At 42.4% G+C, this 22,206-nt stretch overlaps 1 protein-coding gene across 2 annotated transcripts in view; it reads left to right on the plus strand.

The window, feature by feature from the left end:
• KCMF1 (potassium channel modulatory factor 1) overlaps positions 1 to 22,206 on the plus strand; it is a 73,201-nt gene that overhangs the window by 23,821 nt on the left and 27,174 nt on the right. The window contains exon 3 of one of the 2 annotated variants that reach the window (XM_066617700.1): positions 20,281 to 20,448. In XM_066617700.1, the coding sequence (XP_066473797.1) occupies positions 20,281 to 20,448 (168 nt within the window). Of the gene's footprint in view, positions 1 to 20,280; positions 20,449 to 22,206 lie in introns of those variants that run through there. The other variant, XM_066617701.1, reaches the window with a different exon arrangement.

Consider the following 22,206-nt stretch of genomic DNA (forward strand, 5'->3'; position numbering starts at 1 on the left):
GCAATCAGGCATCTATGCAGCAAAGTTTAGCTGCCTGAGATCCCATTGCAATGTTCTGTGCCCATGCAGCAGCCACTGAAACCCTCCTGGAGGAGAAGTAAGGGATTAAGTGCCATCTCTGAGGTCCCCACCCCCCACTTGGGGTTGTGTGTGAATAATCTTATTGGCTGGCTCTATTGTACTTCACACTTTGGCTTTTTACTAGTTGTGTTCTTGCAGCCTTGCTAGTTGTCTGTTGTTTATTATAATATGGATATTTTAAATTAAATTCTTGTATATGTGTTCCTAGAGGCTTTTGATGCTACATTAACCACACATTAAGTGTGTGTGTGTGTGTGAATAATCTTATGCTTGAGAAATTAACTCTGAGTAATACATTAAATTTTGAAAGGGTCAAGAGAGAGAATAATTCCTTTAGGTGGAATAGGTGCTTTGATGGCTGCTAATTCTTGCCTTATTTCCAGTGGTCTTCCTTCACCTCACTCTCTTTCAATAGTCAAAAGTGGAGATAAATTGTGAGGTCAGAGCATGCTGAATTTCATAGCAAGAGATTGACAGTGTATCTCTTAATATGCTTCTTAATATATTTGAATTAATTGTAGAATATGTTATTTAATTTTTATTTCATTGTATGGGATGTGCCAAAAATTTATGGGCCCTGGCTACCAAATGACCTTCGCATGCCACTGAGTCAGATACCCCCCAAGTTTAACCCCCCACTTATCCGAGAGTCATAGAAAATTCCATGATTTATGGCTCAAAACCTGCCTTCAACTTATCTGCAAGGTCGACTTATACTTGAGTGTCTGCGGTGCCTTGAGGAATTCTATAATTCGAGAGGGAAGAGGGATGTGGTTTCTGGAAAGAAGGAAAACATGTTTGGAAGTAGGGTGTTCAAATTTTTGTGTAGAGAAGGCATGATCAAAACAAGGGGAGGAGAGAATGCAAGAAAAAGGATTATGTCCTTTGGAAAGTGGGGATGAGTGAGGGCAGGGACGGGAAGGTAGGTGTTAAATGCGATTATGTGATGGGGGAGGTATGCGTTCAGAATGTGGGAAGTAGTGGGGCAAGAGGGAGAAGAAGAGAATGATGTGCCAGTTGCCTCCTTGTGTATATGAGAGAGACTGCAAATAATGCCCTTGCAGGGAGGGTCATTTTGCAGTGTTGTTGGCAGGCAGACACAAACAGTGCTGAGTCGCTGGGAATAAAGCTTTATTTGATTGAGACACTCCATTGTTTGCATTCAGTTGAAGTTCTCCCTCCACTCTAAAAACTGAATAAAACAGCAACAGGCAAACAGTATCATGTGCAGGATTTGGGGGAGGGGACACGATCCACCAATTTGCCTGTTCAAGCCTCACTGAAATGAACTGAAAATATGCCAGCTGTTCTGATCTCTTTAGAAGAGAAAAGCTAGCCAATGAACCTGGGCGGACTCCCTCTTTGCTCACTGGCTTGTTTTTTACCTGCTGCCCACCTTCACATGCTCTCTCGTTTAGGCTTCTCTGGTTGCCCAATCAACATGCAGGAGGGGCAGTGGCTACCTTGTTCTTAAAGCGGCATGTTCCACTTTCCAAAATGCAATGCAAATCTGGCCATGTCTTTTAATTGGGCTGCTGTGCAAAGCTCAGGGCAGCCGCGTAACTTCCTGCACGGCTCCTGTCTATCGACTCTGGTCGCACAGCATGCTTGACACCCATTCGTGGCACTTCAGTGTAAAAGTGAACACAGCAGTTTCAACACAGCAGTTGAAAACAGATGTTCTAGAGCAGGGGTGTCCAAACATTTTGGCAGGAGGGCCACATCATCTCTCTGACACTGTGTCGGAGGCCAGGAAAAAATTTACATTTAAAATTTGAATAAATTTACATAAATGAATTTTTTAGAGATTGAACTATATGAATGAATGAAGGTCTTGCAGTAGCTCAAGGCCTATAAAAGGTCTTGCACAAAGCAAGGCCAGCCTTTCCTTCGCTGCCGCTGCTGCATCACAGACGTGAAATAGCAAGTAGTGGAGGGAGTCCTCGTCTCACAGCTCAGGTGAGAGGTTGAACAGTCGTCCTCATGCTGAGAGCAGTTGAGTCAGGCCAGCATGGGCTACAGCAAGTCTCTGGAGGGCCAGAGGCTCATTGGAGACTGGGAGCTCCCTGAGGGCCAGATTGGGAGCCCCCAAGGGCCACAAATGGCCCTCGTGCCGGGGTTTGGGCACCCCTGCTCTAGAGCAAAGAATCTTTAGGATACAGCCCACTATCTTTGTAGGTAGTAAAAAAAACTCAAATAGAATTTGGTTCTGTCTAGACCTGGGGTCGGCAACCTGCCATTCTGGAGCCGCAAGTGGCTCTTTCAGCCTTCTGCTGCGGCTCCGTGCAGGGCCAACCCGTGGGAGGGAGGGGCTCACCCCTCCCGCAGTGCACCTGCCCCTCACCAGCCTGAGCACACTAGCGCAGCTCCCACGCATCCTGCGGCTGCGCCCCATAGGAGAGGGCACGAACGGGCTGGCGGAGCAGCTCCTGCCCAAAGAGCCCGCACCACCTGTTCCCTCCTGCCCGAGCCGCAGTGCAAAAGCAAGCAATTGAGTGCAGCTGCTCAGTCCTCCTGTGCGTGTCTCCCCAAAAGTAAGTCCCATTGTGCTTGCTCCCAGGAACGTGTGCCCAGGATTACAGCCTTCAAGCTGCCCAGTCAGCATTCCTCCATCGCTTACTCGCCCTCTCTGCCCCATTTCCTTCACTTGGAACTTGAAAGGGTTTTGGAGACCCCTGCACCAGATGGTATTCTGTATATGTTTGTATACTGTATGTGTAACATACTGTATATGTAGCATCAAAGCATATTTCATTGTTGGGAAGTAATCGCTGTTAGTATGCCTTTTATTTTATGCAGTTTTGAACTCTTAGCTTGTTTGTTCAGGAGCACCTTTGTGAACAGTGTTAAGTAGTACTAAGTGGTCTTGTTCAGAGGTAGTATTGTGTGGAAAGGCATTTACAGAAGTACAGAAGTAAATGACAGTAAAGAATGACAGTATCCTTCACAAGCAGTTCACCTGTGCACAATCTAAAACAGTTGTTCTCCAACTGTGGGTCTGGACCTGATTTTTAGTGGAACCTAGAAGAGGGAAGTGTATAATTTAACTGTGACTTATAAGAGGGGAGTGCAAACTATATATGCAGTGTATATATACTCCCCTGGGAGTGAGTCCCGTTGACTCTACTGGGGCTGACTTCTGAGTAGACAGGGAGAGGAGCCACTCGCAGGCTGCACTCCTGTCCATGGATCCCTGAGATGAAGCCCCGTTGACTCTACTGGGGCTGACTTACCTTTCCCCCTATTTTTGCACTGGTATGTATGGAGATCTGCCCCCCCCCCCAACTTCCATGTGTTGGTTCTGTGTGCAAGGGGTTTTGCAATGGTCTTGCTGTGATATCTATATAGAGATCTTCCCTCCCCCGCACCTTCTCCCTGTTTTTGCACTGGTCTGTATAGAGATCTGCTCCCCCCCCCCCACTTGTATTGGAATCGAGGAAGATCTGGTGAGGAGGTAGATGTGGTGTCAGCAGTGGCCCCTTTAAGGGCAAGCCTGGGCATCCAGCAGAGTGTGCTGCACAGCTGCAGCCTCTTGAAGGCAATAGGGCCCTCAGGGATATAAGAGCACCTGAGGCAGGAAGGGTTTGTGGGTTGTAGAAGGAGTGCAGGTTGACTTTGGAATCTGACCTGGCTTATTGACTTTGTACTTTGACTTGGATACTCTGACTGATTTGACTGATTTTGGAATCTGACCTTGGACTGTGACTTGGCTTATTGACTTTGGACTCTGCCCTGGATACTCTGACTGACTTTGTGACTAAGGGATTGCTAGAGACACTGGAGTTTGGTGTGTGGCTGCTGTGCCCAAGACCTGCTGACGATCCAGGGTCTGCTGTAGTGGTGGGAGGCTGCTGGCAGGAGAGAGGACCTCTGCAGGTTGAACAGGGGAGCTACCCTGGAGGTGGGGTCCAGCAGGACTGCAGGACAGAACCAGGGTCATTTGTTGGGGGAAAGGGGCGCTAATTTGCTTAAAGTGGGCATAATTCTCCAGGCAGAGAATGGCCTTGGAATCAGGCAAAACACCATAGAGGACCAGGTGTCTGAAAACACAGGACAAGAATGTATGATAAAACTAACTAAAAGCTACAAGAGGGGGCTACTTTATAAAAATGGGACCTATAAGAGCATAATGGTAAAAAAAAACTATATATGCAGTGTTATCTTCATTTTAGGTGTCAAAAGGGTTTTGTGGCTCCCGAAGTTTTTTTTCCTCTGGAAAATGGGTCCAAATGGCTCTTTGAGTGTTTAAGGTTGCTGACCCCTGGTCTAGACCATGAGTGTCATGGGCCTACTCAGACCCCTTATCTGACCTGCATGATAATTGGACTCTCTCAGCTATCAGGTCACTATCAGCTGATTAGCTGTGAAGTTATAATGCCAGCACTGAAAGAAGTTGCCAGCTTTTAACAGCTCTTATCTCTTTCTATTGTTCTCTAAACTAGACAGTGTGTGCAGATTGCTAATAGAAGTGATGCAGGCATGTGTGCTGTGCAGATAGAAGTGAGCCTTAAAGGAATGGGGGAACCTTTACACGAACTGATGGGTTGTGATCTACCAGTTTGACAACCACTGCTGCAATCAATTCAGCCTTGTTAGGAAAGAGAGGCTTGCTGGGAAGACTGTTCTATGGTCCATATGCAGACAAAGGTAGTGGAGCAAATACTCTTGAATTTAGCTGTGCTTTCTAGTCTGTTGACATTGGGTCTCCTGTATCCACAAGTGCCTGTTTCCACAAGTTGACAACGTATGGAAACTGTTCTCTTTTTTCTTTGGATTAGATAGTCTTCTGTGCATACCTGTATGGTGGAAGGATTTTTTAAGATTTAGGATTTTTGTCCTGTGTTTGTTAGGATTTTTGTCCTGTGTTTCCTTATGAATTGGGTAGTACAGTGGTTGCTCTGGTAAGTTGTCCAACGTGAAGATATCTAAGGGATGTTAACACTTGTACCAATGATAGAAAACAGTAAGAAACTGGTAGCGCAATCTTGATGACAGCCTGGGGCAGACCTCTGGGTGAACAATAGACTGGTGCAGAATGTGTCATAAAGCACATTCTTGACTACGTATGAGCTGCCTAGGCCAGCACCAGATCTAGCTCTGGACCTGGTAAGTTTGCACCAGCCCAGGCAGGCCATCATCGGGGATGGGAGAGGGTGACAGGAGGGTGTACCAGGGAGGGATGGGTGTGTTCTTGGGTGTAGTGAGGGCGGACCGAAAGACAGATCGGGTCTAGGGAGAGGAGTGGGATCAGTTGTGGCAGTATAGGCTGTATCCTAACCCCTATCTCAGGCCCAGGCAGCCTTACACAGGCTGCTTGGATTTGTGCCAGCAATTTTGCTGGCGCAGATCTGAGTAGCCCCTTAGAGGTGGCTGGAGTGTTACAAGAGGTAAGGGGGGAAAATATCTTCTTACTCAGAGTTGTCCTCCAACCACTTGCTAATCTGCGCTGAATACAGCACCGGCCACTTTGCCTGCCTGTTTCAGTACAGGTTAGTATTGGGGCTGTGTTTCAGAAACAAGAACATTAGCTCCTAAGGCATTCATTTTTTCATCTAAGCCAGTGGTACTCAAACCTTTCTGGTCAGTGGCTCCCTTGACCCCTTGTGGCTGTTGGCTATGACTCCCCATCATGTTCCTGAGGGTTGGAAGTGACATCATTAAACAGGAAGTGGCCAGAAATATTAACTATATTAATATTAATTATATTAATCATATCATTAATTAAATGCAGATCTGTAGTTTTAAGATATATTAACAATATATTGTTAATACACAGCAATATACATGCTTTATAAATGATCAGCTGCTGATCACTGTTGAAGACAGGATGCTGGAGCAGGTAGATTTTATCTGGTCCTGGAGGACTCATTTTTTTAAACTTTGTAAGCATACCAATAGAATTGTTTTATCAAATGAACTTTGTGAACAGCCAGTCTGATCAACATTACACACACACACACACACACACCCCTGTGGACCCCAGTCCAACCAGTCATTTCTCCCATTCGCCTTGGATAGGATTGAACCCTTAAATTTTTTCAGCAGCTGGTGGGGAAAACAAAAATAGACCATGAAAATATATCAGAGCTGATAAGGGTTTGGTTAGGAAGCTGATTTGTCTCCTATGCTAGGAGATGCACAGCTCAAGCCTATGCATGCCTACTCAGAAGTAAGTCCCATTAGAGTCAATGGGGCTTACTCCCAGGAAAGTGTGGATAGGATTGGGCTGGCAATCACTTCCTCAATGGCTGATAAGTATTCAAATAGCAAGATTCATCACTTTAAAAATACAACCTCTCCTCTTCTGTCAAACAACAAGATTAATACATCACTTTAAAAACAGTACCCTTTTTCTGCTCCTGGCCAAGTAAAGTGTGTGCTTCTCTCTCCCCCCCCCCCCTTTGCCAGCTGTATGGAAACAACCTTAAGACCCCTGGTGACTGGTAAAATAGGGTTTTATTTGGGGAGGGGGAGGAAAGCCGGAAGGTTTGGAGATTGAAAGGGGGGAGTGGAAGAGGGAGGGGATTGAAAAGAGAGATTTCACTTTGATGAGAAACGATCCCAGACTGGGAACTAGGAACCAACCAGACAAGGATCAGTGAGGGTTAAGGACTGCAAGCTGAGCATGCTCAGTACTTGCCAGATGGGGGTTGGAGTAAGAGCTTTGGAAACAACATGCAGCCTCAGAGTGCATGTGGAAGAGGAAGAGCGGCAGCAGCCCCTCTTGCAGCTGAGCAACTCCCGTTTCTTTTGCTTTTAAAAAAAGCACAGAAGATGGGCAGAAGACGGGCTTGTATTCTGCCCAGGGGTGTGATTGTATCACTGTGAGAGGACATCCCGTGCCTCCCCTTTGAGTTCCTGGTGCCTCCCTAAGGAGCCGTGCCTCACAGTTTGAATAACACTGGCCTAAACTGATAATTTCACTTGATTATATTGCTGCTATGCTATGAGCATTGTAAAAGTAGTTTTAATGAGTGAAGCTATAGTCCTCAGGAAGTAACACTGAATATTGTAGGACTTCATTCTGAGTAAACATGCTTAGGATTTTGCTTCCAATTATCTACTGAACTATGTCCAGTAAAGGCACGGTTTTCCCAATGTGTCTGTCCTAATATCCTTTTAAAAATTAATCTGTATTTCTCCTTTGCCACTCCTGTATTATTTTTGCCATGAGTATTAGCACATAATTACAAAGCAAATATTTTAATGTTTCTCTTTTCTCCTGTAAAACAGCAACACTGCCTAGAATTCTTTCTCACCTTTCTGATATTTTCTAGTTTGTTACTGTTGTGCTTCCTGTGACCGGCAGTGGTGTTCCAGTTTACACAAGAGGTTAAGACAGTCCATACTCAATACAAATCCTCCTCCTGCTGCTGTGCTAGAACTTTCCCTTATACCCTATTATATAAATTGGCATCTGTTTTGTATTTTTTTAATGGCACATCAGCAAGCTTTCAGTCTGCTGTGGTAGTGCTCAGTGATATGCTTTCTTGAATTAATTATAAGAATATAAATTTCAAGATACTGTATTGGATATTTTGGGTGAAGATGACAAAGACTTACCCAGTTTTTTTAAATTTTACAATTAAATATTTAATAACTTGTATTATATCAGTAAATATGCATATAAAAAGTTACTACTGTAAAATGAAAGTTGTTCAAATTAGCATAGAATTTCTCTTGCTAATTAGATATTTAGACCAGCTAAATTGATTGATTCCATAATGCTGCTTAGAATGCTATGTAAAAATAATTTCAGATATTAGTGGATTTCAACTTTCCTTGTCTGTACCTAACAAAATATTAATTTCGAAGACCAGTTGCAGACATTTATTTATCCAATGATGAAATGGTAATTCATTAGATTTCCATTTCTTTGCAATTAAATTGCTTGTTACTAAAAATCAGGTACTCATATTGTTACCAGTCATTTAAATTCTCAGGTGCTATAATCAGTGAAGCTATAGGATCTTAAGTCAAGTAATCTTTCAAGTAATGTCTGTCACCTGTTTCAAAAATCTCTTTTGAGAATGGCAAGAAGCCAAGTTAGCCATTAGTGTGCAGACTGAGACATGTGAAAGGAAATACACTTATCCCTCCTTTAAAAATGGATAATGATTGCAGGGGGGAGGATTACTACAGAATTTGTCATATTACACAACTATTGTGTGCCTTATAAGAAGTTTATAGATTTTTGTTAAATAAAAATATGACACATGGAGGGACAGTTAATTTGATCAGCAAAGAAACCAAAGATTCACAAACCACAATCCTAGCCTTTTTTGATGCAGAAAAAGCTTTTGACACAGTCAAAAGTATTTGATTGTTTTTCTAGATAGGTTATTCTAGAACACCTTTAAGAAATGGATCATAGTTTGATCCATTTGATTCATGGTGCTAAATTCTTTGTAAATTTCTTGAAAAAGCAAATTGGAACTTTTGAAGAATGCCTTTTATCACCAGCCCTCTGTGTGATAGGTATTGAAAGCTTAACCAATACTGCAAGAAAGCTAACATAATTTAAGGAGTGAATTTGGTTGTAGGGAAGTTACTTCCTTGTTCTGAGCCTGTTGAAGTCATTTTGTTTGCCCTGACTGGCAGGAAAAATAGCCCATCCTAGCTGCTACTCAGGATATTTGATTAGTAGGGGGATCTGCTTTGGGTGGTCTTTAGGATGGCTTCTCTTGGGAGCCAAAGGAAATTGTTTGGTTCCCTTCACATTTGAGACCCTTGTGCAGCGACTGGTCTCTACTGCTAGGAGTTGGCAGTTCCATATCCTGTAGTGTTCATTGCCCGCTCTGGTGACTTGGGTAGGCGAGAAGGAAAGATGGGGCGTAAAATGTTAGTTGTCATTTATTGCTCATTTACTTCTATGGAGTGAATAATATTGTAGTAAAGAAGCATACTGTGGTAGTACTGTAGGTGAAAATGGCTACTGTTTCTGTGGGTAGGTGCAAATGCACTTTTAACATTGCAAGACCTGCAGCAGTGGTTTGTGTGAGCAGTGGGTATAAGTGTAGTATTTCTATCTTTAGTTGTATCTTGGTTGTTTCTTGTAAGGAAGATGTCTTTCCATTTCAGACAAAAAGAGCACATCCTGATTTCAAATGACAAATAATGTGTATCTCTTTGTTATTGCGAGTCCTGTTGCATTCTTTTACACTATCAAATGTTTAATATTTTACACCAATTCAGACTGAAACTGTTCCAAATAGCCGAAGTTGACTTGAGTTGACAAGGGCGTTTATCTGATTTTGCAAATTCATATTTTGTTCATTGTGAGTCTGATAAGTGCCATTTAAACTCTGTAATTCTTATGCAAAGCTGTATCAATACCCCCTTGCTTATGCTGTCTACTATTAAATTTTACTAGTAAATCTACTAGTAATTTTTAGTTTTTTTCCCAACTCACATTTTTGTTTGAAGTCCATATGGAATTTTTGGTGGAATTCCAGGTATTGGAGAAGCCCAAACCTTGGAGAAGGGATTGCATAAGAGAAATCCATGTTGTCATGTACTGTAGAGGTGTCGCCTTGTATCCATGAATCTGGTATCCATTGATTCAGTCATCTGCAGATCTGGAGGGGCACCTCCAATGCATGATAGTATCTTCATTTTTCATTAGTAGTGCTTGAAGCATGGGTGTTCCTTACTTAAAAAGAAAATCCTTGCTTAACTGAAGAATGCATCGTGCAGGCAATCAGCCTGCATGCTAGAGGGAGACTGTCCTACTTCCTGTTACTGCTCGGTTAGTCTCCTCCCTGTAGCGTGCAGGCTGGTTGGCTGCACATTGCGTTCTTCAGTTGAGCAAAAATGTTCCTTGTTAAACAAGAAGCACTACTGGTGAAAAGCAAAGGCATGGGGGGCTGCTATTTATAAACGGAACCCCTGCAGGTATGGGGGTATGCCTGTTTATTCTTCTTCTCCGCTGAGTAAACCAAAAGCTCACTCACTTGCTGAACAGCCTACATACAACAGCAACACAGTAATATGTAACTTTATCTATGACTTTAAAATATTCAAAGCACTTCAAACCCAATATTTCCACAATCCTGTAAAATACATCAGTATTATGAGCTCTGCATTACAGATTGCATGCAGAGGCCAAAAAATGGTGACTTTTGACTATATTGTGAGTTTGTGGCAAAGGTAAGGTTTGAACTGGCAACTTGCAGGTTCACAGCTTAGTTTTATTGTAACGGTGGCACATTGACTTTTGTGATATCTTTTCTAACTCAGCTGCAATTTAATTAAATAAAACAAACAAACCTCACTGAAGCCCAGGCAGGATGGCAGTAGACCAGTGTCTATCAAGGAAGACACTGTGGGTTGTGATATGATTGTTGGTGGTTCATGAAACTGACAAGCTGGTAGCTAATAAGGGAAATGTAATGAGCCCTGTGGAAAACGAAACTGAGTCATGTGTGTGCATTTTCTTATGAGTAGATGACCATACCTCAGTCTACTTCAAAGGCCAGGTGAAGGGAAACACAAGTCCACTAGAATGGTTCTGATGAATGTGGGGCTCAGCAAGCGCTCTAGAACAGGGGTGTCAAACATAAGGCCAGGTCTTTTGTCTTTTGTATCCAGTGAGTTTCTATGTGAGAACAAAGTGCTTATTTCTGGCCATCATCTGCTTAATAATGTCACTTTCTGCTTAATGATGTCACTTGATGTCACTTCCAGCCCTCGACAGGCACCATGAATGCTAACTTTGGCCCTCTCTATGAAATGGGTTTGACACCCCTGTTCTAGAAGGTGGCCCTCTGACAACAGCAAAAAGGATAAAAACAGAGGCTTGAACAGCTGATAAGGTGAAATTTTTTTAAAAGTCCCATAAAGGTAGGATGGGTCCTGATGGAGCGTCATTTAAAAAAGTGGATCCCAGCGCTAAAAACTTTGGGAACCATTGCTGTAAATCCTTAGAGTCTACACCAAGCACATATAACCTGCGCATCTCACCTTGAGAGCACAAGGGCCACACAGGTGAGGGGAGCCAAATGATTTGCTGGTTAACTCTTTTTTTCCCTTCAACCAAGCTTAAATACCAGCAGTGAGGAAAAATAGTGGATTGGGTGGGTAAGGTGCAGGAGAGTTCAGTGTTCCCTCACTGGTGAGCCCCTTTTGCTCTTTAAATCTGACCCCATGTTTTATATGTGATTGGGATAGACCTAATTTTAAACAGATCTGGTACTCTCTGGTTCAAGTCTCAGTGATGATGGAGGAGGAGTTGGTTTCTTTACTGCTGCACTGGATATTAAAAGAACAAATGATGCCTAAACCTCCATAGTTCATATTAGAATGTGAAGGAGTATTACAGGTGTGCGCCACTTAACGACAGGGGTATGTTCTATGATCCCAGTTATGCGATTAGGTCATTAAATGAACATTTAGTCCAATCTGTTGCCTTTGTTGTGTAAACTGACACTCCCTGCCAGACACAAGCTGGCTGCACAGGCTGCTGGAGAGAGATTTCTCTGTATTATGAGCCTCTCTGTAGTGTAAACAGACACTCTGCTGCAGGCTATGGAAGACAGGGTTGCCTCATTAAGAGCATCTTTATTATGCTTTGACCACTATCTGTATATGTAGTCTGTCATTAAACGAACGGTTGTTAAGCGGCGCATACCTGTATATGGTAAAAACAGTGGTGGGAGTTAATGGGAATTGCATGATACAAGTGTTCTAGAATCCAGATCCGAAGCATGAGGAAATGTAATTTAGCTGCTTTGGCATTCCATAGTTGATGTTAAAGTTGACCTCACTGTGAAATGTGACACATGAATCAGTCCTTGGCCTCAAGCTGAACAGTTGTGGCTGTATGTAAGGTAGACCCTGAATTTAAATACTGCTATTTAATTATTATTGCTCTTGTAGATTTACTTAAGATAGAATATGTACAGGAAGGAAGGAGCTTTTACATAGAGCTTTTGTAAAGAAATGCATGGAAGTAAATACTTCCCTCTAGTCTTTCATTACAAACACAAAGGATGCAATCCTAACCCACTTTCTGGCATCAACATAAGGGCCATGTAGCTTTGAGGTAAAGGAACAAACATTCCCTTACTTTGAGGAGGCCTCCATGAGTGCCATCCAACTGCAGGATGCAGCACACGCTCCATTGGCACAGTTGTGCCAGTGCTGCAAAGTTGGTTAGGATTTGGGACTAAATACTACAACATTTATATGTTCTGACATGTTTCAGCTTATTTTTTGCTGATTTGAGTATAAAATAGCTTGCTTGGTATGAAAACAAATATTTTTTAACTTTAGTGTAACTATTAATTTTGTCTTTGCATATTTGAGTCATTCTTTTAAAAAATCATTATTTTAAAAATAGATGCATTGAAGTTACAGAGGTGGAACAGTGCTCAGTGTTTCCTAAAAGTGGTGTGTAAATCATTAAAAATTAGGATAAGCCATTTATCTTTATGCTTCTACCCTCTAGTGGCAAAGTCTTCAGTGGTTCTGTCCTATTTCTATTGATGTTCCAAATCTATTTTGAAAGTAAAAGGTAGGGAGGGGCAGAGATGAGACACAGACTGAAATTGAGGATCGCATAGTCATAGAACACCTTTAGAAATTTGTTCAAAGATCTTGGTGGAAAAACAGGAAAGCTGTTTTATTTGCTGATAAACAGAGTTCATGCACATTGAGACTTGCCATTAAAAAGGAGGAATTTTAGTTGAAAGTGTGGGTGTAACTTCACTTTGGAATACATTTATGTTGACCTGTCACTGATGTTCATTCATATTTCACTCATCAATAATTTACTAGGTCTGGCAGTGTTGGGGGGAAAAGATTAATGTTCCTCAACCAGTTAGTTTAAAAGAAGAAAATATGTGATGCATTCCCATTGCTGGATCTGTGCTTGGGAAGCTGCTTTCTCTCAGCCTCCATTTTTCCCTAATCTAAAGTGTAAGGGTAGTACTGGCCAACTTTACAGGGTTGTTTTAAGGGTTGTGGAAATAATGCATGTGAGATGTTTTGAACATTGTAAATATACTGCTACTAAAAGACACAATAGTCAGATAGTGACAGCAATTATATTCTAGGCAGATGATACCTTTTTATAAAACATTCATAAAAGTATGGCTTTGATGGCTCCACATCAGACCCCTTTGACATCCGAAGCAGAGTGAAGCAGGGCTGTGTTCTTGCACCAACCTTGTTTGGGATTTTCTTCGCTGTCCTGCTGAAGCATGCCTTTGGAACTGCAACAGAAAGCATCTATCTCCGGACCAGATCAGACGGAAAGCTCTTCAACCTCTCCAGACTGAGAGCAAAGTCCAAAGTTCAGCTGAAATGTCTGCGTGACTTCCTCTTTGCCGACGATGCAGCTGTCACTACCCACTCTGCCAAAGATCTCCAGCAGTTCATGGATCGTTTTAGCAAGGCCTGCCAAGATTTTGGACCAACGATCAGCCTTAAGAAAACACAGGTCATGGTTCAGGATATGGACTCACCTCCCTGCATTACAATCTCTGAGCATGAACTGGAGGTTGTCCATGACTTTGTGTACCTTGGCTCAACGATCTCCGACACTCTTTCTCTCGATACCGAGCTAAACAAACGCATCGGTAAAGCAGCTACCACGTTTTCCAGACTCACAAAGAGAGTCTGGTCCAAGAAGAAGCTGACGGAACATACCAAGATCCAGGTCTACACAGCTTGCGTCCTGAGTACACTTCTGTACTGCAGCGAGTCATGGACTCTTTGCTCACAACAGGAGAGGAAACTGAACGCATTCCACATGCGCTGCCTCCGACGCATCCTCGGCATCACCTGGCAGGACAAAGTTCCAAACAACACAGTCCTGGAACGTGCTGGAATCCCTAGCATGTATTCACTGCTGAAACAGAGACGCCTGCGTTGGCTTGGTCATGTTGTGAGAATGGATGATGGCCGGATCCCAAAGGATCTCCTCTATGGAGAACTCGTGCAAGGAAAGCGCCCTACAGGTAGACCACAGCTGCGATACAAAGACATCTGCAAGAGGGATCTGAAGGCCTTAGGAGTGGACCTCAACAGGTGGGAAACCCTGGCCTCTGAGCAGCCCGCTTGGAGGCAGGCTGTGCAGCATGGCCTTTCCCAGTTTGAAGAGACACTTGGCCAACAGTCTGAGGCAAAGAGGCAAAGAAGGAAGGCCCATAGCCAGGGAGACAGACCAGGGACAGACTGCACTTGCTCCCAGTGCAGAAGGGATTGTCACTTCCGAATCGGCCTTTTCAGCCACACTAGACGCTGTGCCAGAACCACAATCCAGAGCGCGATACCATAGTCTTCCGAGACTGAAGGTTGCCAACATATACAACATACATAAAAGTATAAAAGTTTGTATACCTTTTATGAAACTAAACTTTTAAGTCTTAATTTTTGTGTCTCAATTAAACTGCAGTGTATGTTGACATTTGTATCCTAAGTTTTCATGGAGCATTGCTCTGTTATTGGGAGAACCTCTTGCACAAGTGGAATGTACAGTTGGCCCTCGTTATGCGCAGAATTCAATTCCAGGAACCCCCATGGATAAGGAAACCGCAGGAAAGCTGTGCTCTGGTTGGGTCTGGAGGCTTTTCTGAAGCCCTCAGAGGCTGTGTGTGACTGCGCACAGCCTCTGCGGGCTTTAGAATGACCATTTAGGCAGGAAAAAAACTACTTCTGGTTTTACAATAAAACCAGAAGTGACATTTTTATGCTGTGCATATATAAGGCATTGTGAGGTAAAACCAGAAGTAGCATTTTTTTGTGTGTGTTCCTGATTGGCCATTCTGAGGCCACAGAAGCTACTGGCTATTGTACACAGCCTCTGTGGGCCTCAGAAAAACCTCCGGACCCAACCTGATCACAGGTCCGGTCAAGTTCAGAGGCTTAGGAGTGGCGTTTGGCATCTACTGATGATGAAATGCGTGGATGTCGAACCTGTGGATAACATGGCCCCTGTACTTCCAGGAACAGAAGGAACTTCTAGCTTAGGGGTGTCAAACTTGTTTTGTATAGTGGGCTGAGTTGCTTTCATGACACCTGGAGAGGACTGGAAGTTGCATCATTAAGCAGGAAGTGATATCATTAAGCACATGGCCAGAAATAAGCACTTTTGCTCTCTCTCATTAATTGCAAATGACAGAATCTTAATCATATTTTCAGGATATGGGAGAGTATCACACTGGCCGCCCTTTCAGCAGCACCTGCCACAGTGTCACTTCACAGCTCAGCAACTGAGAGGTGGTCTGCAAAGTGACACCTCAGCAGAAACAGCGCTACTGAAAGGTGGCATGTGTGATAATAATAATAATTATTATTATTAACAGTATTTATATACCGCTTTTCAACTAAAAGTTCACAAAGCGGTTTACAGAGAAAAATCAAATAACTAAATGGCTCCCTGTCCCAAAAGGGCTCACAATCTAAAAAGATGCAAATGAATACCAGCAGACAGCCACTGATAATTGAGCTTTCCCAGCACCTCAGCAGTGTTTCCTTTACTCACCCTTCTTGGTCTACCCCTTAGCGTTCATCCTTTTCTGTATCCCTCTCATATCCTTGACAGAAGTGGCACTGCTGAAAGGGTTGTGCTGGAAGAGCCCATTCATAGGGGCTGGATAAAGAACTTCCAGGGCCACATCCAGCCTGTGGGCCTTATGTTTGACACCCCTGTTGTAATTTGTACCAGTTATGATACAAGCCTGAAAATTCTGCTAAAGATCTCAAGCCCACTTACAGAACTTGTAATTTCCCCAGAAGAACCATGACTGGTGGTATAGTTGTAAAGTGATTGGTTTTGTGCCACAATACTTTCTAAGAACGGTGGAGTGTCTAAAAGATGTTTGGGTTAGGTAGCATGAATGCGCTGTGATACTGTGTTGGTAGTAATCAGGTAATGTGTGTTGCTGGTGAAACTTGGGGTTGCAGTTGGGGAAGATGTTGTTCCATTATAATTCATCAGTTTGTGGTACTGGGGCAAAAAATCAAAACTTCACATATAGGCTAATGGGTTCTGAGCTGCCTGTGACACATCAGGAGAGAGATCTTGGGGTGGTGGTGGACAGGTTGATGAAAGTGTCGACCCAATGTGCGGCGGCAGTAAAGAAGGCCAATTCTATACTTGGGATCATTAGGAAAGGTATTGAGAACAAAACGGCTAATATTATAATGCTGCTGTACAAATCGATGGTAAGGCCACACCTGGAGTGTGGTGTCCAGTTCTGGTCGCCACATCTCAAAAAGGACATAGTGGAAATGGAAAAGGTGCAAAAGAGAGCGACTAAGATGATTACGGGGCTGGGGTACCTTCCTTATGAGGAAAGGCTACAGTGTTTGGGCCTCTTCAGCCTAGAAAAGAGACGCCTGAAGGGGGGACATGATTGAGACATACAAAATTATGCATGGGAAGGATAAAATGGATAGAGAGATGCTCTTTACACTCTCACATAACACCAGAACCAGGGGACATCCACTAAAATTGAGTGTTGGGAGAGTTAGAACAGACAAAAGAAAATATTTATTTACTCAGCGTGTGGTCAGTCTGTGGAACTCCTTGCTGCAGGATGTGGTGACGGCATCTGGCCTAGATGCCTTTAAAAGGGGATTGGACAAGTTTCTGGAGGAAAAATCCATTATGGGTTACAAGCCATGATGTGTATGCGCAACCTCCTGATTTTAGAAATGGGCTATGTCAGAATGCCAGTGCAAGAGAGGTCACCATGATACAGGTCTCTTGTTATCTGGTGTGCTCCCTGGGGCATTTGGTGGGCTGCTGTGAGATACAGGAATCTGGACTAGGTGGGCCTATGGCTTGATCCAGTGGGACCGTTCTTATGTTCTTATTTGGAAACTGTACTATAGGAGCATCTTCATTTTGGCAATTGTTTTTTGAATTAGTCGGTGTAAAAAATGTAGAACCAGGGAGAAATGAGGAACTTGGCTTGCAATGTAATCCCAGTGGTATTCTGCATTCTACCTTCTCTCTAAATGTTAAGTGGTTGTTTTGAATCAGCATAGCATTTCAGTTAATGGTTATTGTAAATTAGAAGTTGATAACATGGTGTATTTTGGGAATAAGGAGCATGTATTTTAAGGTATATTTTGAAATAATTAAGACCTCTTCTTAAGGTTTTGTGGCTCTGGGACTGTTGATTCTAATAAATTTGTGATTGGAATTAAGGGTGGAAGTGTTTGCTTTTGTTGAACATTAACAGTAAAAGCCTAGTGATGGTGGACACTTTGAGAGGTGAGCAGAATTGATTTTGAATTGTAAGTCAAATTATAGGACAGACTTGCATGGTTTATATTTAAGCATTTGTTAAATAAGGTATCTATATGGATATGTTTCTATAGCAGGGGTGCCCAAACCCCGGCCCGGGGGCCACTTGCGGCCCTCAGGGGCTCTCAGTCAGGTCCTTGAGGAGCCCCCAGAGATTTGTTGGAGCCCATGCTGGCCCGATGCAACTGCTGTCAGAAGAGGACTGTTCGACTTCTCACCTGAGCTATGGGACAAAGGCTCCCTCCACTACTTGCTGTTTCACGTCTGTGATGCAGCATTGACAGCAAAGGAAAGGCTGGCCTTGCTTTGTGCAAGGTCTTTTATAGGCCTTGAGCTACTGCAACACCATTCATTCATTCATATAAGTTCCATCTCTAATGTATTCATCTATGTAAATTTATTCAAATTTTAAATTGCAAATTAATCCTTTTTTTCTTGGCCCCCAACACAGTGTCAGAGAGATTATGTGACCCTCCTGCCAAAATGTTTGGACACCCCTGTTCTAGAGGGAAGAATAAGTATTTATCTTGTTACCTGACATGTTGATAATAGACTGCCTTGTTACTATTCCACTAATGCTAATGTGGTGGCGGTGATAGTTCTGTGTCCATTTTGATTTTAGGTCAAGTTTCCGTTTTGTGGAACTCGGTTACAGAGGCTTTTTTGCCATAAAATTTGATGATAGTATCTAGGAATTGAAAATATGATTCTAGTCTACAAATTGAATACTAACAAAGTGTCATGCACCAAAATAAAATATTTATTTTGTTGAATCTCAGCTTCCCTTCCATGAATGGAATGGGACTTTGCCACCTCCTCCTTTCCTTTGCTGCCCATGCTACCCAAATGAACTCCTGAGACTTGGGAAACTTTCCAGTGTGATAGGGCAGGAATGGGTGAAAATTGCTTCTCCGTTAAGGAAGCAGAAGGTGCACAACAGCATGGTTAAGCCATGGTTAAGAGCATAGATCTTCCCTTTGCAGACAGCTTCATAAGACATGCACTTTGTCTAGAATAGTTTTGCATGCCTAATGTGCAATTTTTTAATGGTTAGTTGACAGTAAAACCGATTGGATTCAACACATTTAAGTTTAAAGGAAGTAATAGAAATGATAAATTGAACAATTTGTAATACAAAAACAAGATGCTGTGTATTTATGCATCAAACCCCCTTTTTGGATGACTAGATTCACATTTTTTCAGGGTGCTAAAAATGTCTTTCTTGGCTCTTGCAATTGCTTTTCCTCTTTTGGTCATCACCCCTTACTCTAGTGGTATTCAAAATGGGGCGCAAAACGGAGGAGCGCGATCGCCCCACTCTCACTTTCCCTGACCCGAGGAGTCCTGCAGGCGCTCGCACCCGGCTCCCCACAGTCAAGAACGGCTGCTGCAGGGACTGGAGGGTGCACCCCAGTCCCTGCAGCCCATTCAAAAGCGGAAGTGGGGCGATCACGCACTGCTTCTGGTTTAGCGGAGTGGGGCGCGATTGCTCCGCTGTCACCTTCCCTGACCTGGGGAGCCCTGCTGAGGGTTGCACAGGGCTCCCCACACCCTCGGGGGGGCTGCAGGGGGCTTGGGCAAGGGCACCAAGCCCCTGCAGCCCCCCTGAGTGGTGCAATCCTGGGAATCGCACTGCTGCCTCCCCCTGCCCCCGCAAAGACTTACTGCGGGATTCAAACTCCCTGCGAGCTTGAAAACTGCAGCCTTACTCCATTTACTAAAACTCCAACCTGGACTCCGCAGTGTTTAGGAAAACGTATATTAGAATTTTGAGATTTTAAGCTCAGATGTTTTAATGAGACGTTTGAGGAAAAACAAACCTGTAAATGTTGATTTAAACACTTTGTACACACAGTCCATGCCTGGGGAATGACATACCTTGCTTGCTCCAGGTCTCTGGTTGAGGCATGATACAGTCTGGATAACAATAGCAAGTTAGTTTTGAGCTGCTTGCCATTTATAATCCTGCTCCAGGTGAAGTGGGTTCACTTGTGAGTCTGCTCCAACCTTCAAAAGATTAGTGGCCTTACTGCAAGAAGACCAATGTTATATTTAGCCCAGACCCCCATAGAAAATGTTCTGTTACAAAATCTTAGCAGATATTTTGAGTCCCTGTCAGTCTCTTGTTCAATTATGACAGTAATGTTTTGCAGGAGCCTGCCCCCCACCTGTCATGAATACCAGATAACAGAACTTACATGGTATTTATCAAAAGTGGAAGAGCTCATACATGCTGCTGTTTGACCTATTCCACTTTAAGTTGCAGTTGAGCCTCCGTGAGTGTGGAATGGGAAGGGGCTAAAGGTGTACATAGTCCCCCTTTGTATTGGATGCACAGCACCTTTCTTTTGTACTCTGCAGAGATTCTTTCACAGGAATCCCTATTTGTCTTTATGTAGTTCTTAAATTTTATAATGCTGTGGAATGCTTATCTTAAAATAATGAAATAGTGCAGCACTGGGACACCAGAGTACTATAATGAGGAATCAAACTTCATTGGACCTGAATAGATTAAACATGTGACTTTTAGCAACTGAATAGAGTGTTTTTGTATTAATGTTTTTACTTATTGTTATGATACACTGAACATTTTATTATGGGACTTTGTAAGCCACCTTGGGCATTTGCTTTGTCATAGGAAAGGAAAGATATAAATTTTTTGAATAGAGTCTTTGTTTCATTTAGGATATTCTGCTTTTGTTTTCAGAATTAAAAAATAAAACATTGGTAATGCATTGTGTTTTCTTAGCATAACTACAGTTGCTACATTTAGATTTGTTGTTCATTTACTTCATACATTATCTTTGTTTCCCAAAGGAAAGTCAGGCAACTAAGAGCATAAAGCAATAAAATTGCAGTAAAAGTCTCTCTCTAAAAATTTATCAAGTATTCAGCTTCTTACCTTCGTGTAATTTACAGTTAATTTTTGTTTGTTGCAGGTGTCAGCTGCGATGCATGTTTAAAAGGAAATTTTCGAGGTCGCAGATACAAGTGTTTAATTTGCTACGATTACGATCTGTGTGCATCTTGTTATGAAAGTGGTGCAACGACGACAAGGCATACAACTGACCATCCAATGCAGTGCATACTAACAAGGGTAGATTTTGGTAAGTGATCAAAGTGTGTTCAGTTACATTGCATAGATCATGTTTTTGCAGGATGTAATTTGAGTCCTACTGAACTAAACATGCACCATTGTGGTAAACTGTAAAAAAATATACTGGTTTTGCTTTTATTTTTTCATCAATTTATTTTTGTGGAAAATAGTTCTAGTTATTTACTTTTCAGAGCGCGATACCATAGTCTTTCGAGACTGAAGGTTGCCAATACTATATATTTACTTTTGTTTTAAATGAAGTGCTTCTTGGGAAATTGAGAAAGATACGTTTCTTCATAGGGTTTCACAGTTTGTGGCTGCTATTCTATGCACAAATATTTGGAAGTAAGCCTGGTGGCGCTCAAATTTACCTTTTTAGTAAACCTTTGAGTATGGCATTGGGGTTGCATTCACTGAAGAGATAGTAAGGGGGTAAGATAATTTTGCAAAGAATGTGTTCTGAAGCAGTGTACTTTTTGTGCAGCTGAATAATCAGGTTGGTTGACTTGTTTTGTTTTTGGTTTGTGAGGAGGTTTTTGATTTTAAAAAACCTGAAACTTCTATTTTCCTTTTAAGTCTGGTAAAAGAGGAAAGAAGTGTGGTAGCAGAAATAGATTTCAAAATACAGGGAGAAGCAAGAGTGAAGAAAAACCAGTGAGTTAACTAAACAGTACATTTACGAAATGTGTTTTTCCTTTCCTCAGAAAGGATGCTGCTGTGGGGTGGATTTCATTGTCTTCATTATATGTTGGCCTTATTATAGCACTTGCACATAAAAAGTGTGAGTTCTCTGTACAAATCCTTATGAGTAGACCTAGCCTTGTTCTGTTGGTGGGGGCATCATTAACCAAATGTCTTGTTGGGAGTTAATGGGGATTCTCAGGATTCTCCAATCCTATCCACACTTTCCTGGGAGTAAGCCCCATTGACTCTTATGGGACTTACTTCTGAGTAGACATGCATAGCATTGGGCTATCTGTCACTTAACAGAGATTTGCAGTTTTCTCATGTCCCTAAACAGCACTCTCCACTAGATTTGTGTCAAGGCACAGATTATTATTTTTTCCTTAGCAAACCTTCATGAACTAGCATTAGGTTGCCTTACTGTAATGTGCTGTCTTTGAAAACTGTTCAGAAAGTTAGGTTTGTGAAGAATATGATTGTTGCAAGGTTGTTTTTGGGACCTGCTGAATTATGACTCTGGTGTTGGAAGATTTTTACTCACTTCCTGTGCATTTCCTAGCAATAGTCAAAAGACTGTTTTATTCTATTAAATGACTTGAATTCAGGATGTCTGATGGGCTCTTTCTTCTCTGCACTACTCCACCCGTTATCTGTTTGATGAGGTAATCTGCTGAAGCCCTTTTCTGGGTGCCCCCTCTTTCAGTTATATAATAACTGGGAACTGGGAAAAGGATCACCTTCATAGCGGTGCCTCATTTTTGCCTGACACCATAATGGTTAGCTTTTAGGAACCAGGGCAAAACAATTTTTCTCATGAGCTTTTGAGGAATATTTTTGTTCTGTGTTTCTCTTCTTGCTTTTTTTCTTGAGAATTTTTTCTTAGTTTTGTTTTTAAATGCTACAGCAATTTTTTGTTTTTCTGTAATTTCTGAAGTTGCTGGTTTTATTTTTATTGTCCATGTCAGATTGAATTTAAATTTTTTTAAATTGCTACTCAGATTCACTTAATCAAGTGATCATCTTTTTACAAAAATGATACTCTTTCTTACTATAACCTTCAATACATGTTTTTCACAAAGTAGAG

The sequence above is a fragment of the Tiliqua scincoides genome, chromosome 2, assembly GCF_035046505.1.
Source record: "Tiliqua scincoides isolate rTilSci1 chromosome 2, rTilSci1.hap2, whole genome shotgun sequence".
NCBI classification, from domain to species: Eukaryota; Metazoa; Chordata; class Lepidosauria; order Squamata; family Scincidae; genus Tiliqua; species Tiliqua scincoides.